Source organism: Crotalus tigris, unplaced genomic scaffold, assembly GCF_016545835.1.
Source record: "Crotalus tigris isolate CLP2741 ecotype Arizona unplaced genomic scaffold, ASM1654583v1 scf7180000020227.388637, whole genome shotgun sequence".
In the NCBI taxonomy this organism is placed as follows: domain Eukaryota; kingdom Metazoa; phylum Chordata; class Lepidosauria; order Squamata; family Viperidae; genus Crotalus; species Crotalus tigris.
Genome location: NW_024097917.1, coordinates 358821 through 377869, shown reverse-complemented (window position 1 = coordinate 377869; position 19049 = coordinate 358821). Strand labels below are relative to the sequence as shown.

At 42.0% G+C, this 19049-nt stretch overlaps 1 protein-coding gene across 2 annotated transcripts in view; it reads right to left on the bottom strand.

Moving 5' to 3' along the window:
* Window positions 1-277: 277 nt before the first annotated feature.
* Window positions 278-19049, bottom strand: part of LOC120318466 (xin actin-binding repeat-containing protein 2-like) — an 83237-nt gene continuing 64465 nt past the window's right edge. Inside the window, exon 3 of one of the 2 annotated variants that reach the window (XM_039366114.1) lies at window positions 278-528. In XM_039366114.1, the coding sequence (XP_039222048.1) occupies window positions 400-528 (129 nt within the window). In that variant the 3' untranslated portion in view covers window positions 278-399. The remainder of the gene's footprint in view (window positions 529-19049) is intronic. The other variant, XR_005559517.1, reaches the window with a different exon arrangement.

Genomic DNA, 19049 nt, shown 5'->3' with positions numbered 1-19049 from the left:
TGGACTATATTTCAGATTGTGTTTGCCTCACTGTCACGCAGTAGGGATTTTGGCTGGTATTTGAGCAGTTGTTGGACCTTAGGGTACAATAGCCTTTCAAAACAGAATATTCCAGTATTTGTGCACATTTCAGGAAATGGTTTACCAAAGAAAAACATCATATTTTTTCACAGCCAAGTGTCTGCTCTTACAACAAAGCCTTTGCGATCTTTGTAAAAATTTATGTGGTTCTCACATGGTATGTGCGTCAGATGACAAAGGAAAAGTGTATTCATAAAGAGTGAAATAATCACCACTTCTAAGTGAAAATGGGACCTAGCAAGAGCCTTGCATTACAAGATGCCTTCCACAAGACCAGGATCGTGGTTTCCCCATTATGATTCAACAATTCAACAACTATTATGATTCCTCCATTTTTACCTGTACAGATTTTTGCTGATATTGGTACTGAGCTTCTCCTTTTTCAAACTGGTTCTTCACACTTGCCAGGCCTCCAGGTATTCTGCATGCCCCTGATTCCTCCAGAGCCTGGTGGAGAAAAAAAACAAAGTAAAGAAGTGAAAATAAGCCCTTAAAAACAGCAACGGGCTACTTTTGGTGTTTTTGTTTTTGCTTCATCCTTGAAGTCAGTGTTGATGGCTGGTGAATGCCTGGGCAAGTCCCTGCAGTTTTCTTGGCAGGTTCTCAGAAATGGATTGTCATTGCCTCCTTCCTAGGGTTGAAGAGATTAACTGGCCCAAGCTTGTCCAGCTGGCTTTGTGTCTAAGGAAGGACTGGAATGCACGGTCTCCCATTTTCTAACCTGATACCTTAACCACCACACCAAATTGGCTTTCATTTAGGTGTTATGATATTCCATAGCACTTCTGAGTTCAACTGGCTTTACTCCCAGGGAAAGTGGGTATAGGTGGTCCTCATTTAATGACCATTCATACAGTGACCATTTCAACTTATGATGAGTGGCAGTTATAACTGGTCTTTAAAATTCTGACTGGTGCATTGCCCTGTGGTTACATACAGTAACTGCAATTTGGATGCGTGGCCATTGGGCTGGATTTCCAACCATCACAACTGTCCCCTGGCCATGTGATCACAATTTGTAACCTTCCCCGCTAGCTTCCCATAAGCAAAGTCAGTGGGGAAGCCAGCAGAAAGTCAGAAGTGATCATCACATGAGGCCATTACTTAAGGAGCCGCAAGGTCCTCACTTAAACAATGGTAAACAGAGACTGTTGGAAGTGCCATTGCTAAGTGGCTCAGTCACATAATATCACACTTTACAATTGTGTTGCTTAACGTTGCAAATTCTGGACCAAATTACCACTATTCACCACGGCCTACCTGATTAGGTACTACTTAATTATAAATTTTATTTCTCCCTATTCTTACAAATTATAGTGTTTTGTTTTAAAGTTTGTGTTTTTTCAGATGTCTATGGAGATCCTCAGTCATCCAGGTCACGATTGTCCCAAAGGTGCTTTTTTTACGAGGCAACTGGACTTTCTTGTTTTTCCTTGGAGACATTTTGCTTCTCATCCAAGAAGCTTCTTCAGCTCTGACTGGATTCCATTCCCCACCATCCAGTCAGAGCTGAAGAAGCTTCTTGGATGAGAAGCGAAACATCTTCAAAGAAAAACAAGAAAGTCCAGTTGCCTCATGAAAAAAAGCACCTTTGGGTGTTTTGTTTTGTTTTTAAAAAATATTTTCTGTTCCAAGAAACTACAGAAACATACTAAATACTAAAAGTATTTGAAAAGAAAAATGCAAAATATCCAGTGCCCAATGCTCTGAATGGTTCCAAATTTGTTTTGCTTTACTTATAAAGTATATTTTGATATTGGTTCGTCCCCTTCCATTCTAATCTAGCTATGTATAGGCCTTAATAAGTGATGCCAACCTTCTAAAACAAGCTCATGAAAAGAATCTCAGCAAAATGCTTAAAATGTGAATGCCTAATGCATTATCCAGATTTAAGCGGAAGCTTACAGTGATATTATTATTACCACATTGATTTAAAAGATTAAAGAAGCACTAACAATCAGTAGCCTTCAGTACCTTCTAATCCAGTGTTTCTTCAGGACCATTAACTGCTTTATGCCATCAGGGGCTCAGAGACCAGGAAGAGATTCTACTGTTATACAACTGTGAATTAATCTCTTTTCAAAACCCACACAGGCAGTCTCAGGAGCCTCTTTTATAATGTTGAGGATTAGCGCAACAATGAGGACTGCATTTTTGTGTTTTTGGGGAAACAACAACAACAACCTCAATTCATATGCTGGCATTGTGAACCACATGTGATTTAAAAGCCTAGGTTTGATAACAAATTAGAGACTGGGAATTAGGCGAGAACATTAAAAGCCTCCCTCTGGATCTTGTCTACCCTGGTCCACAATGCTATTTGCTTCTCGCAACCGCGGTGGGGACTAATCATAGTCTTCTCGACTATTCCCATTTGCCTCTTCATCTTGCTTTGCTTCCTTCAACTTCAGTGGGCTGCTGTTATTTTTCAGAGTTTTAACAGGAGGGGGTAAAAGAGTGAGCTATCAGATTTTATTTATTTATTATTTTTGTGTTTTCAAATCAGTGTTTGACTGCTGTTAGCTGCCTGGACTATTCCCTGTGGTTGTCTTGGCAAGATCGTTCAGAAGTGTTTGCCATTGCCTATCTGGGGCTGAGAGAGAGGGGCTGGCCCAAGTCATCCAGCTGGCTTTGTGCCGGAGGCAGGACTAGAACTCAACATCTCTGGGATTCTAGCCTAATGTCTTAACCACTACCCCATACTGGCTCAGGTTCTGCCACACTAATAATTAGCCCCAGGTATTGCTGTCTTATGTTTGCCTCTAGTCGTGCTTTGCCTCTATGTGGTCATGTTTCAATAAAATCTCACTGCCCTCTTTCCTGTTATTGCCATTGGACTGCCCTCAAGGGCTCAGCAGGAGTAGGGAAGGGGGAGCCCTCAGGCAAAAGGCAACACTTCAGTTCTGCTTTTGTGCAGTGGTGGGATTCAAATATGTGAACAACAGGTTCTCTGTGTGGATGCTGCTTCCAGAAGTCCATTCTGGGCCTGGGCAACAACAAATTAGCTACCGGTTCTGCTGAAGTGGTGCAGACTGGCTGAATCCCACCAATGCTTTTGTGTCTGCAGAGCAGCCCTGGAGGAAATGTCTCTTCAGGATGTTTGTTTGGGAGGGTTACTTAGATGGTTAGATGATTTGTAAGGGGCAAAATGGATCCCTGGAACCTTGTAAGCTTTTTCACTTCAGAAAAACTGCAGTTCTTAAAATTTTCAGCCACTTCCAAACAATATTTGGCTGTTATGGCTTTAACTTAAGAATTTAATACCACCAATTTAAGTAATATAAATGTAATGTATTTCTTTTCCCCTTCTGAAGATTAAATATTTTATGGCAATTTTGGGTGAGGGGACAGTCCTGAGTTCTATTTTTAAGCTGTAGACTGCTCCACTGAGATAGAATTTAATCCCTGGCAGATAAAAAGCTGGACCGATGATTTGCTCTCATTGCAGCCCTATTGATTTATCCATCCACACTTAAAGTTTCCTAAGTATGTATCTTGGTATTTATTTCCTATCAGTCCAGAAGTGGATTTGAGGCTCCTTCTGACTATACTCTGCTCAGTGGCATTAGAGCTGCTGCTGCATTTGTCCTTTTCAAGTTACTCAGATAATCAGAGGCATCATCCCCCAACTCCTTTGTATATCTGCCCATACTCTGTTGACCTTTTGTAAAGTTTTAAGTGTGAAGAACCCTGTTACGTGGCTTTACTATTAGTTATTTAATCATTGCAGCTGCTGTTATTGTTTTTGTGGATGTTTTTATTGTTTAAATGTTTTTATTTGTTTTATAATTTTAGAATTGTAAGCTACCCAGAGTCACTTGGTTGACTATGGAAATTGAATAACTCAATATTTTTTTTTTCAATTCCCATATTTGGGACCAGCTATTCACAAGATCCCTGTCTGTCAACATTCAACTGCATTTATTGGCCCTTATCCACTATATTTCCACTGCATAGTGGTTCACTTGGTCGAGTTGGGCAACAATAGAAATCAAATAAATACATAAATATATATATAAATACATACATATATACATACATACATACATGGTATATTTGGTGACCCAGTACTGTAAGGGACAAGACAAATGTATGTGCACATACAAATACATATATGATCGAACGATACCTTAATAAGGATAGAAAAGAAGCTATTAAGTCATGATATGTTATATCCTCTAGCATGGCACTGCCAAGTGGTGAGACCATACAGTTTCAGTTATAGAAAACTTACGCTATTCCAGAATGCAGGGGTTTGAGAAGTTAAGGCATGTCTTACTCACTACACCCATGTATCTTCTCTACTTTAAGAGTTGCGCTGGCTACCAATAAGCTACTTTCCAGTTACAATTCAAAGTGTTAGTTCTCAAGATCTAGGTAACTCCAGAGCCTCCTTTCCTAAATGACATCTGTCTGTTCAGTAAGATTAAAATGGGTGTGTTCGTTCCGAGTACCTGCTGTCAGACACTCCAAAAATCTGTGATTTCCCCCCCCAGTTATAGCACCCCTTTTTGTGGGTGCTATAGCTTGTGTCAGACATTGAAATAGCCTCTTCCCTCCTGTCCTTTAGAAAGTCCATTAGGCTTGGGAATGTTATGAGGGCGAGGAATGGTGTTCGGATTTTGGACTAGAGTGAGTAATTTCCCCTTTTTTCTTTCTTATGGATTTGCTGGAGCGTTAGTGTTTGTTTTGTAATTGAGAGCCAATGCGGTGTAGTGATCAAGGCAGCAGGCTACAATCAGGGAGGTGGTGAGTTCTACTTCTGCCTTAAGTCAGCTGGGTGATCTTGAGCCAGTCCCTCTCTCTCAGCCCTAGGAAGGAGGCAGTGGCAAACCACTCTGGAAATCTTGCCAAGAAAACTGCAGGACTTGTCCAAGACTTGAAGACACATGCACAAACAAAAATTAATGGTTTTAATCTAAATTATGAAGAATGAAAATAATATGCTTCTCAGAGCTCGCTCCCTTTGAAGTGGCTCATAGGTCTTCTAAAATAACATAAATAAATGTAATAGAAGTAGAAACTGCTTGCTGTAACTCTGCTAGTTAAAAATGTCTCGCACAGCAGCTGTAATTGCAAGAGGAGCCATTCTTCATCAGTCTAAAGTGGCCCTGCTCTAAATGCAGCAGCTGCTTGGGGCAGAAAGGTGGAACTGTGACATGTTTAGGAAAAAAAACAAAACATGCAGCCCTTTTTAAGGAGAGTCTGTCTATGGCAGAGGTCCCCAACCCCCAGTCTGTGGACCGGTACCGGGCCACAGCATGCCAGCAATTGGTCCGCACAAACAAACAAAGCCTCATCCACGGGATTCAGGCAGCACACAAAACCATGCATCCTCTGGTCTGTGGAAAAACCTCTCTCTGCAGAACCGATACCTGGTGCCCAAAAGGTTGGGGACCTCTGCTCTATGGAGTAACCATCTGTTTTTACTCTAAGCTGGAATGTTCCAGGAAACAGTTGGCTGGTTATGACAAGGGATGGTCACCTATTGCTACCTTTCCTATCAGAAGGAATCATCTGAGTTAAGACAGAAAAAAGTGCAAGGAGAAAACAGCCTGCCAAGAGATCATAAAAAAACTGATGGTTTAGTTTAAAAATGTAGGTATGAAATTATACAGAAAGATGTAGAGATCATAAAGTCATATTTTTGACTTCACATAACTAAGTTTGCCATTTCACAACTGACTGGTCTTCAAGTTGCACTGAATTCAACATTTTGTCTGGAATTGTGTTATCGGGCATGCGTGCTCAGCTTGGGATACACTTCACACAAAGGAGTGCTATTTCTGAAGAAAAGCAAGTGATGAGAAAATGCTTTCCCTGCTGAGCAATTTTCTTCTCCAAACATTGATACAACAGTCAAAATTGGGAGAATGGGAATAGAAAAATAACCCCCACCATTTGCTCCTCCAACCAAAACAGCTCCTCTTAAACTCCATTGCATGTAAATAGAGTTTGCATGTAAATATATACGATTCTTTTGTTTCATCTACACCATTGTTCATGTAGGGTGGATGAATGTGTATTTCACTCCTCCGATGCCAGCGTGAAAGACCTGTATATTTGCTGCTAGCATTCTTGTATCATAAAGCTGTGAAAAACAGATAAACACACATATTGCAAATCTTTCACTGTGCTTGTTAGTTTCTGGGGGAAAAAAACCAAGGGAATATATCTGCAGAATGAATTGAAGAATTTTGTGGAATACGTTTTGGGCAAGTATGAGTTCACATAGGGACTTTGGAGCTCTGGATTTGATAAATTATCTCACAAAATAGCCTCAAAAATAAATTTCAAAAAACAAGTTCTAGAAAACAAAGTAGAAACATGCTTTCCCACAACTCTTTTCCCTCAAAAATCCTATGCCTGGATTTCAGGCAAGGAAACAAATCCAATCTGTGTTGCGGAGATCCAAATAGGTGAATTGACTGATGTTGTTGTGCCTCATCTCTGTCCACCTATTTCTTCAATGTAGCATGAGGTCCACAGAAATATGACTTCATTACAGGCTACATTTCTGCCACCAGGTTAGCAGGAGCCTTTAGGGACACTTTGGACATAGCATCCAACCTGACCGATGTTACTCCCAGATGTGTTGCTGGAGAACTCAAAATTAATGTTGAGGCTCTCCTAGTGGAAAAGTTGGCAATTTATACTTTTATAACAAATCTCCCTGTGTATATGGGCGTATGCATAAGATAAAGCATGTCCTTCATTTAGTTTTTAGTTTATCATATGGAGTGATGGTAGCCCATGTGTTTTGCTTTGCACTTTGGAATTGCTTTGAAGATAAATTCACTCACCTTCTTATCACTTTGGAATTTTGCCTTTGGAATTTTAGATGAGGTAATCCATTGAAATAGTGGACTACCTCATCTACAAGTAAAGCATCCTTTTCATCTTTTGAGACCATGGAAAAGACCCTTATAATTTACCAGTTTACTTCATGCTCAACAAGCACAACAAATTAGCCTTAATGGATTGATTAGATCAGGGGTGTCAAACTGCTGGCCCGTGGGCCGGTTGCATCATGTGGAGGCCATGCCCACCCCAGCTCCGGCAATGCAAAAAAAGTTGCTATATGTCACAACACATCACGTGACATGGCAAGTTTAACACCCCTGGATTAGATGGATCCAACAATTTATGAAAGGCATCCTTAGTTATGGAAGCTGCTGGCTTTAAAGAAGACATGGCTTCACCTGCTCACCATGAAACTCTCTAGAGCAGGCATGTCAAACTCGCGATGTCACGTGATGTCATGTGACGTATGATGACTTTTTCCCCATTACTGGCAATGGGGTGAGCACGGTTTTCTGGTGACGCATCTGGCCCATGGGCCAGCAGTTTGACATGCCTGCTCTAGAGCAACTGTCACTTGCAAAAGATCAAGACCACATGTGAACTTCCTATTAAGCTGATTTATTACTAATCATATCTATGCATAGCCACTGAACTACTACTCAAGTAATGGTTAGTACACTAACTTGGTGCTAGATAAGAACCAAAGAAATTCAAGAGGGGTTGGATTTAGTCCATTTGTGGCTATGTAGAGATTCTAGGCTGATTCCTATTTTGACTCTGTCCCCAGGTTCTGTCACTCCTTCTCCTACAGAAACTCACTAATACCCAGGAATGAATATCTTTTCTTTGTCTTCTTTAGCAAATGATTGAAAAGATGGTGTCAGAAACTGCAGACATTAATGGAGAAGAATGATTATCTCAACCCAGAGTCTGGATCTGGGTTGAGGTTCAGGTTAGAACAAATTGACTTGTGCCACCCTGACAGTTGTCCTATAAGATAGAGACAGAGGGGATATAACTATGGAGCCTGAATGATTTCTCAGTGGTTTGATCCTATGGACATTGCGTTTAGAGTGGCTCTATTCTAAATTCCAGGAATGGTTTTATAGAATAGTATTAAGTAACTGTATCTCTGCATAAGGTATTGCTAAGTCAGTACTAACATATTTATGAAGTCACTGGGGATGGTTTACTTATAACATTGGAACCAGGAGAGAGAAAACATGTTCTAAATTAGTACCCAGAATCAGAAATGTAGTGGATGAGGGCCAATGATTGCAATTTTAATGTTGACAAGACAGGGTTCCAAATATGGGAACTGGAAAATAGACTTGCACTCTAAAAGAAATGCCTATGTAATTTTAAGGCAATCCTAATATCATTGTCGTCGGATACCTCTGGGTCCTCTGTGTTCAGAAATGGCAGTTGCCATTTTCAGTTCCTCTAACACCAGTGGTGGGATTCAGTCGGTTCGCACCACTTCGGCAGAACCAGTAGCTAATTTTCTGTTGCCCAGGCTCAGAACAGACTTCCAGAAGCAGCATCCATACAGAGAATGGGTTGTTCACATATTTGAATCCCACAATTGTCTAACACCTATGTCTTTTTCTGGACAGGTACAGGCTAGTTACAGCAGCCCATATTTTGATAATCTTACTGTTATATTTGCAGGTAGGAGGCATTAAGAGGACATGCATCGTGTAACAACAAGCTTTCTTTATTGTTCTCTTTCACAACCAACAACAGCAAAAATGGCGCGCAGGCCTTTTATAGTGTCCTAGCCCCGGACAACGTCAACCAATGATTGCAGAGGCTGTTTCCCACCTTGCGCATGCGCACAAGGTTGGAGACAGCCAGTCTGATCCCAGGCAGCTTTTGGTCTGCCCGGGACCCTTTGCAACATTTCTGAGCCTGCTGAATGCTTCAGCAGGCTCAGGACATAACACCCCTCCCCCCTGGATGAAACAATAATACCTTACTATGTAGCAGCATAGGTACATGCATTCAATGGACTGGATGTTATTGTGAAGCACAATATGCCTGCAGACAGGCAGAGCACTCTTACATTTATAATTTTTCACAGAAAAAAAAATACAACAAAATAATATGCTGGGAAGAACACCCTTTACTGAGTGTTTGTTCTGCATTTGTTTAAGGACTAGTAAGGTTCCCTTGACTTGACAGAAACTTCATATAGTCCCCAAGATGTTTGGGTGGGCCCTTGTCCCGCTGTGAACTTCTGATGGCTGGTGAGTGTGCCTGGCCTGCCAGCTTGCCTGCCAGGCTAGGCAGACCAGGACTTTGATGCCCCAAAGATTCAGGTGACCCACCCAGCTGCTGATCCTCTGAATCCAAGCCATGGTTCCTTGGTGGGGGATGGAATTCCCCAAGTCCAGTGGTGGGGTGGAATTTCCCAAATCCACAATGGACTCCTCTTGGGAGCACTGTCCCTCGAGCCCAAGACCAGCAGCTGGAGTGGCCTGAGTGGCTGATGTGCCCCAGTAATCCATGGCCCCCGTGTATGTGCCAGAGTTGCCAGAGTCAGGAGCTGCCACCATGGCAAACCTCCTTCCTGGAGACTCCCTGTTTGGAGCACTTACTGAAGCCTGGAATGACTCCCTTTTTGGAGCAATAACTGAAGTGTGGGATGATTCACTCTCTGGAGCAATAGCTGAAACTGGTGGAAGTCCGGTTGGTTGAAGAGACTGTGGTCCACAATCGTAATTGTGGTCCTGCTCCCCTCCGAGAGCAGAGCCAGGAGTGGAAGTGTTGCTGGGCAGCCACCAGCACAGTTGGTCTATGTGGCGTCAGATGACGTGCCCATCATCCAAGGCCACTTCATATGACAGTGGCCCAGAGAACTTGCATACTACTGATGTGACCCAGAGATGTCCAGGACCATAGTTCCTTGCCCAGACTGGATCGTTCACCTGTAGTCTCCTAGGTGCCTGCGGCTGTGACACCCGTGAAGCCACCCGGTCTGGGTGCAACCTGTCCAGTTTCGTGATGAGGCGGCAAACCCAGCGGAGTTCTGCTGAGCTCTTTCCTCTGGCTGTGCAAGGTGTGGTGCATTGTGCAAGAAGGAAATCAGCTAACCTGTGATGCCAGTGAGTCTTTTGAGAGCATCTTTGGTAGTGCGCACCATTCTTTCAGCCTGGCCATTGGAAGATGGGTGGAATGGAGCTGAAGTCACGTGCTGGATCAAGGTGGCCTGTAGAAACGCCTGGAATTCAAAAGAGGTAAATTGGGGGCCGTTATCTGAGACCAGGACATCTGGAAGGCCATGAGAAGTGAAGATTCCTCTCAACACCTGGATGGGCCTAGCAGTAGTAGTGGAGGAAACAGGCACAACCTCTAGCCACTTGGAATGGCTGTCAATGAGGAGAAGGAAGAATTGCCCCTGAAAGGGCCCAACGTAATCTATATATACCCTTGACCAAGGGGCTTGTGTTTCCTCCCATCTATTTACAGGGGCCTGAGGCATTTCAGGCCTTGACTGTTGGCATACTTGACACCCGTGAACCTGGGTCTTGATGGCTTTATCGAGCCCAGGCCACCAGAGATGGCTGCACGCAAGTGCTTTCATCTGGACTATACCCGGATGTCCCTCATGCAGAGAGATCAAGATTCTAGACCTCAATGAGGCTAGGACGACTACCCTACTACCCCATAACAGGTACCCTTTGAATGTGGGAAGCTCGTGCTTCCTTTGCCAGAAGCTTTGAAACTCGGTATCTGGACATGTGTCAGGCCATCCTGACAACACCTATGTCAGCACGCGTGTAAGCGTGTGATCAGTGGCAGTTTCTGCAGCCACGTCCCTAGCATTGAGGGGAGATTCAGGCAACTCCTGACTGAAGAGAATGTTAACAGCAGGAGCAGGATCTGCCTCTATCTGTGTTAGAGGTAATCTGCTGAGGCCATCTGCGTGGCCCATTTCTTTTCCAGATTTGTGAATCAGTGTGTAGTCATATGCTGACAGGAAAATTGACCATCTCAGCATTCTGGGAGATATTATGTGAGGGGTTTGCTTGTTTGTTGTAAACAACCCCAGCAGAGGCTTATGGTCTGTATAGACCGTGAAGTGGTGGCCATATAAGAAATCATGAAATTTTTTTATGCCAGCCACTATGGCCAAGGCTTCTCTGTCAATCTGAGCATAATTCCGCTCTGCAGACAACAGAGTCCTTGAGTAGTAGGCCACAGGGACTTGTGTCCCATCAACCTTCAGGTGACTGAGTACTGTTCCCACCCCATAAGGGGATGCATCACATGCGATGCACTCTGGCAATTGCTCATTGAAATGAGCTAAGACCGCATTTGACAAGAGCAAGGCCTTAACCTCATTGAAACTCCTTTCATGGACCTTAGTTCATGCCATGGAGCCTGTTTGTACAAGAGCCGGTGTAACGGCTCAGCCACTGCAGCCTTGTGGGGAAGGAATGCGTGATAGAAATTTAAGAGTCCCAGGAATGCCTGAAGCTCGCTTTTGGATTTGGGACTTGGGGTCTGCTGAATTGCTTGAAGCTTGGAATCAGCAGGATGGATGCCTTGAGCATCAATTCTGAAACCTAAGAATTCAGTGGAAGTGACTCCAATTTATCTTGCTTCAGTTTCAGACCCACTTGGCGGAAACGAAGCAAGACAGCCCTTAATCTTTCAGCTAAGTTTAGAAATGACTCCCCAGCAATGAGGACGTCATTGAAGTAGGGACAAACCCCAGGAATACCACGGAGCATGTGCTCCATTACACTTTGGAAGATGCCAGGGGCTACATTAACCCCAAACTGCAGTCTTTTGACTTTAAAGGCTCCGCTGTGCATTATGATTGTTTGAGCCTCAGCTGTTGCCTCATCAAAGGTAACTGTTGGTAGGCCTGTGCCAAATCAAGCTTTGCAAAAATTCACACACACACACCCCTTGAGGGAGGCCAGAATGTGGCTTACCACAGGCACTGGATATGCATGCTGTTGCAGCACTTTGTTCAATGTACATTTATAGTCCGCGCAAATTCGGACCTCCATTAGCCATTAGAGGCATTACAATGAGGGTTTCCCATGGACTAGAGCCCACAGGTTCTAAGATGCCTTGCTGGAGCAGCTTGTCCAGCTCTGCATCAGTTTTGCTTTTGAGAGCAAAAGGCACCCTTCTAGGCTTAATCCTAATAAGTGTGATAGCTGGGTCTAAGCGTAGGGCAATGGGAGGCCCCTTGTATGAACCAAGCTCTGTGCTAAACACATCAGCAAACTCCTTGCAGACTTCTGCAAGGCCTAACATTTGCAGGCTGTGAAGCCCAGTTACTTGGATCCCAAGGACCTCGAACCAATCAACTCCAATGAGACTCATGCAATCGCCCCCAACTACCACCACATCTAGTAGACCTTCAAAAGCCTTACGCTGCACTTTGAGCATAGCCTCCCCCTTCACGCTGACTCTGGAATTCTGGAAGTCAGTGAGAATTAAGTTCGATGGCCTGAGTTTGACCCGAAGACCACTACTGCTGCAAATCCTTTTGAAGGTGTTATGTGAAATGATCGATAGAGCGGACCCTGTGTCCAACTCCATTGACAAGAGAACCCCTTGCAGCTTCACATCAATGCGAAGCTTTTTCTTAAGGGCTTGTGTGTCCCTGTTCTCAAAATGCTCCTGCGTGACACGCAGAAACCCACCCTGTATTGGCTGGGGACCCTAGTACCTTTCTGAAGCAATTCATCCTGAGGTTGAACCTTCTGGTGACCCAAACAGATGGAGGCAATGTGGCCTTGCCTGCCACATGCCTGGCAAATGGCAGAGCGGAACCTGCAGTCAGCTCGCTTGTGACGTCCTCCGCACCTAAAAACACTGAGGAGATGCTGGGGCCTTGTCTGGACGTTCCCTCGGTCTTCTCTCTGCTGGCTGTCCACCTCCTCTTTAGGATCCTGCTCTGGATCTTCTCAAGTGATCTCTGGATGGACAGTCATGGTGGCTGGAGGGTTTCTGGCGAGCTACAAAGCTTTCACAGCGCCGCCCGCTGCTCCTTCAGCTGCAACCTCTCTCAAGGCATCTTGGAATGAAACATCTTCCTTGGCGAAGATCTTCTGCTGCAGCTCATGACTCCTTAGGCCACAAACGAAACAATCCTGCAACCTCTCTTCCAGGTCCTTGAATTCACAAGGCCTCGCTGCTTGCCTTAAGGCAGCAATAAACTCTGAAGCAGACTTACCAGGCCTCAGGTCTTTCTGCTCAAACGCTTGTTGCCAAGCAACCACAGAAAGTTTGGGTTGGAAATGTTCTTTCAGCATTTTCTTCAAGTCTGCATAAGTCACTGACTCCAAAATTTCCAGGCCCACCAGATTCTCTGCTATGCCAAACGTTTCCTGTCCACAGACACAAAGCAGGGTAGCCACTTTAAGGCCGTCTTCTTTTACCTGATTGACCCTGAAATAGTTTTCCACCCGCGCCACGTACGAATTCCAGCGCTCCGGGTGTGCAATCTCAAACTCTGACAAGCGGCCAATCTTAGACATCTTCTGTAACCCTCGTTAACGCCTTCGCTGCAAGCCTGTTATCTGGGGAAGGGGTCCCTTGGCCGAGCTCACCTCTAGCGATGCTGTACTGGCAGGCAGAGTCGCTGTGCTGGACGCCGAACTTCCCAGGACTTCTTGGTAAGTCCTCTCTTCTTCATTGTTAAATGTGGCTTACAGCGACCCCACCTTCGTCACCACTGTTATGTTCGCGGGTTGGAGGCATTAAGAGGAGACGCATCATGTAACAACAAGCTTTCTTTATTGTTCTCTTCCACAACCAACAACAGCAAAAACAGCGCTCAGGCCTTTTATAGTGTCCTAGCCCCGGACAACATCAACCAATGATTGCAGAGGCTGTTTCCTGCCTTGCTCATGTGCGCAAGACTGGAGACAGCCAGTCTGGTCCCGGGCAGCTTTTGATCTGCCCGGGACCCTTTGCAACATTTCTGAGACTGCCATCTTATCTTGCAGTTTGGAAACAGAATACCTGAGCAATTTGGTGCATTATTAAAATCCTCCTATTACATTCGAGGTTTATGCTGTTCATACCATGACTGAATGACAGAATGATACATTTCAGACATTTGCAGATGATTTTTGAAATGCTCATACTGCTGAAATTGACATGGTACTTTACATCATTAAGTGCCTATTGAAGATAACTCACTTCTTCCATATAACAATAAGAAGCTATGTATGGATTGTTTTGTTCCTTTCCTTCTTCTGCCCCATCCCATTGGTTTAATTGAATATGCTTTATGCACTGTCTGAATCTATTAAGTTTTATTATTCAGCTTTAATGATCTTGTTTTTTTAATAGTTTCAAGATGAGACCATAAGGTAAACTGTATCGTGATATACTATATACATAACTACATAAATTATATAAGCTGCCTTTGTTTAAAGTATATAGGGATGTATTACATAAAAGAGACCTAAGCATGCATGTATATAATTTTAGCATTAAAAACAAAACAAAATATAATTATATAATATAAAACAATATAAATATTTTTCATACTTTTGATTCTAAGATTCATTATATATATACATACATTCATACATACATACATATCCCCAATAAATAGCCTTCTAGCCTCCACTTTAATATTTCTAATGAAGCCAAGCCATCTCTTTGTAATTTGTTCCACTTCCAAGAGTTTTGTTAGAAAACCTTTTTTAAACATTCAATTGGAATATGTCTTCTTTCAACTGGCATCCCTTATTCCATGTCCTGCACGGCAGAACATCTCTTGACTTTCTATATGATACCCTTTCACTCATTTGAAAAGTGGTATCATATCCCCTTCAGTCATCTTTTTTTCAGGGGGAAACATGTTCTTTCAGTCTGTTTTTAAAGGACTATGATTCTAGTTCCTTGATAATCCTTGCCTTTCTCTGAACCTACGGCAGTTTCTTTAAACCTGCTTATAGACAAAATATCCATGACTTAACATAGTACCTGGGTTGGTATCTGATCAATGAACAATAAATAGAACAATTACTTCTCATGATTTACAAGTACAATTTTGTTGAAGCAGCTTAAAGTTGCATTTCTCTAAAGTTGCCACACCATGCTGCTTATTCAGAATATACTCAACTGCTGTTCTCAGGTCTTTCTTTTAGTACCACTGTAAATTGAATCAAATTTGATTTTAATGCCTCTATAAATAATACACAAAAAGGAAATTTCCCTAGTAATAATGAGATTGTTGACTTTGAGTTTATATATTTATCTGGGCAGTTACAGTGGTATTCTTTCTTCCTCTCTCTCTCTCTCTCTCTCTCTCTCTCTCTCTCTCTCTCTCTCTCTCTCTCTCTCTCTCTCTCTCTCTCTCCCTCCCTCCCTCCCTCCCTCCCTCTTTCTTTCTTTCTTTCTTTCCAATCCCCAGTAGGAGCTGATATTTTTTTTAAAAAAAAAAAATTCAGCAACTAGCCAGGAATGAAATTTTCTTGAAACATCCAAGTCATTTTGAGATTCCAGTGCATATATCTGAGGAGCAATAAGGCATAGCCTAGCAAAATAGCCTTATTTTTCGAAGGAACCAAAGACATGAAAGCTATGTCTGAAGATCTATGTTTTGGCACAGCCAGTTATATTATCAAGCAACCATTTCATGCATGCCTAGCACAAGGCAGTAAAATCGCAATGATTTGTAGTGGGCCATTTTTATCTGACGCTCTTTAAACTCTTTGTTGGATGTTACTTATATAATGGGCTCCTAGAAAATAGTCGCTGTCCTTTCTGATATCCTGATATCCTGTTCAATTAATGTTACTCAATTAATGAGATCCAGTTAAGTTTTGATGGCTTAAATGGCATAAATAGAGAATTTTATCAGAGAAGACAATGAAAGCTATTGTCCTGATCCCACACGTGGAAGGGGCCCAAAATATGGGTCAATGTTTGAAATGAACAGCAAAGCATTTGCTTTCCATTCAAAGCAGTAAAGTAATAAAGGAAATATAACATCAAGAATTATTTCAACATTTTGAATTTCCCCACATTCTCATTGACTTGGTCACCGAGTTTTAATACACACAAAACAGCACAGAAAAAGTGGGAAGTAAAAAGAAGGAAACGCCAGGGGAAGGCTCAAATAAGCATAATAAGCTCTGAACATTTTAAAACTTTCTTGAGCAGAAAACATTCAATATGCTTTGATTTATAATTAACTATAATTGACTAGACTTTTTAGTATGGTTCTTTCCTACAAGCCTCTCTATGTGAATTAAGAGAGGAACATTCTCAAACAAAGATGGGAACAAGCAAGTATTCTCTTCCATTTGAGAATGTAACACACAATTAGAAACATTATTCTGTAGGACTGACCAAAAATGAAATGCCAAAGGCTACTAATGGAATATGTTAGATACTAATTTTATGTGGTAGGTAGGCCATCTCTTGCCTGATGGTTGATGATGCAATGATTTATTCATGTATTCCAGAACAATTAAACGCAAGGACAAATTTAAAAACAGAAAGCTCTTGAGAATGTGGCAAAGTGTGAAGCCTTTCAGAGAACCAAAAAATAGTAATATATTTGATCTCCACAGTATAAAAATCTAGTCCTTTAGAATACAGTGCCGCCAATAAAGATGTGCGTATGAACGTGGGTTGATATTTCAGCCTATTTTCCAAAGCATCAGAAGTCAAGGCAAGAAGCAATGGATGGAAACTGAACAAAAAGAGAAGCAACCTAGAACTAAGGAGAAATTTCCTAACACTGAGAACAATTAATCAGTGGAACAACTTGCCTCCAGAAGCTATGGGTGTTTAAGAAAAAACTGGATAGCCACTTGTCTAAAATGGTATAGGATATCCTGCTTGAGCCAAAATTGAGGTCAGACTAGAAGACCTCCAAGATCCCTTTCCACTTTGTTATTCTGTTATTCTTTAGAGTAGGCATGTCAAACTGCTGGCCTGTGGGCTGGATGCATCATACTGAAACCGCACCCAACCCATTGCTGGCAATGGGGAAAAGTCATGATACGTTGTGCAATGTCATGTGACATTGCAAGTTTGACATGCCTGCTTTGGAGGCTTGGGCTCATGCTCCCCCCCCAAACCATTAGAGCTCCCTGTTCCCATCCCAAAAGAAGACCTTGGAAGCACCATGTAATTGGTAAATGCCCAGTAATATTTAGTATCAAGTAAGCTTTGCTTTAGTACCTTTCTTTTGCTGATTCTCACCTCCTCAGAATCTCTTCCATTATACATACATAATCTATTACACACTAAACTAACTGAGACTTCTCCAATCTGTCATCACAAACACATCGGAATGACCCCGTCTAAAACCTGCAAGCATTGCAATTCAACACACTGGAACAGCTCCTGGTAGGGAAATCTACCATCTAGTGCAGGGGTAGGCAACCTTGGCTCTTTTATGACTCGTGGACTTCCACTCCCAGAATTCCTGAGCCAGCATGGCTCAGCTTGGAAACCTCTCCCTTTCCCCTCAGCATGGCTGGCTCAGGAATTCTGGGAGTTGAAGTCCACGAGTCATAAAAGAGCCAAGGTTGCCTACCCCTGATCTAGTGCATCGCTACAGAGTTTGGACCCCAGTATTCATCCTACTAGCTCAATGATATTAAGAAGAATGTTTAAAAAACCATCCACATTCTTTCAAAATTCCAAATGCAAATCTGTTAAATGTAAGCAGTGGTAAGTGGCATTCTGGCCCCATTAAATAGGATGATCAAGCAAGACTGAAGTCTGCATTCACATCACTAATGATCAGCTCGGTGCCTTGGGATCTCATCCTGTCACCTTCGTGGAACCAATTTATTTCTATCTCAGCTACGGTTCAATAGCTTTATAGATATGACACATGAGCTCTAAAGAGCTTGGGATGACTTGGTTTCCCATTGGTGGAAATATCACTTCTCCTCCTGGGAAGAAACTCTGCCTTTGTGACTCAAGCTAGCATATCACCATAGGTTTTAATTGATTGGGGGGAGATCACTTTAGCAGCACTTGCTAATAAGATATTAAAGGTATTTTTTTAAGCACCAACTTATGATTGTATGTATATTAATATTTATTTATTTATTTATTAATAAAATTTATATGCCGCCCAATCCCTAGAGACTCAGGGAGTCCCTAGGGATATATCTATATAAGGTATATATCTATGTAAAGTATACATGGAAGGTAGGATGACCCATGTTGATACTTTTTATTCCTTCTCACCCTCTTAATATTTGGCTCCTGCAGGATTCTCAGCATTTTAAGGCTTCATGGATCAATGTGAAGGCTGCTATCATTGTTGCTATGGAAGTACATGTAATTTTTCAAGGTCTGGATTTGTAAGCATCAGACTGATTTTGTTGTTCGCATTTTATGAAAATTGGAATGTGGGTGACTGTCAGAGATTTTAACAAGCACAAGTTATAAGTTATCACTTGTCTGAGTAGGTGGAAGCACCTGGCCAATTTGCCTGTGCCTAGGAGCTAAACAAGAACAAGCTATTTAGTACATGGATGGCATTCTATGCTGGGGAATTTGAGGGATTCAGGCAAGCCTGGAAAGTAAAAATAAATTATAAAAGAAAACAGCAGAAAATAATCTCCATATGGATATGCCCATGCAATCACCTGGCACTGATCTCAGTGTGAAATAGTTTGTGGATTCCCAAATTCACTTTTGGTCCTTTTTTAAGAATGATATTGTAGAAGTTGTGTTCTGTTGATTTAAACTTGTCCTGATTTTATAGGAGATGGGGCAAATTTTAATTTGGTGGCTAATTATGAGTTAAGGAAACTGTTAATTTTGTTTTGGTTTGATTTTGGTTCTAAAGTCCTTCTGGATAAAGAATGCAATACACATAATAGAAATACAATACATTTATCAAAAATGTGTTTCTAAGTTTGCTATTTATGCATGCACATATTGTTAAATTGTTATTGCAAGCAGAATTTAGATACAGTTTTAGAGTTATAATCAGTTACCTTCCTTGTGTTGGAGTAGATACAGGGTACTGTACAAAAATATTAGCACAAAATATTAGGAGAATAAAAATTTAATATAAGAATGGCATCGTATAACCTAGAGATTTTACCAAAACACCAGTGGAGCTAACTCAATTCTAATTTGAACTGAATAAATTTTACCTATGGAAATAAGTTTAAATCTATTATGTGCCATATTTATCA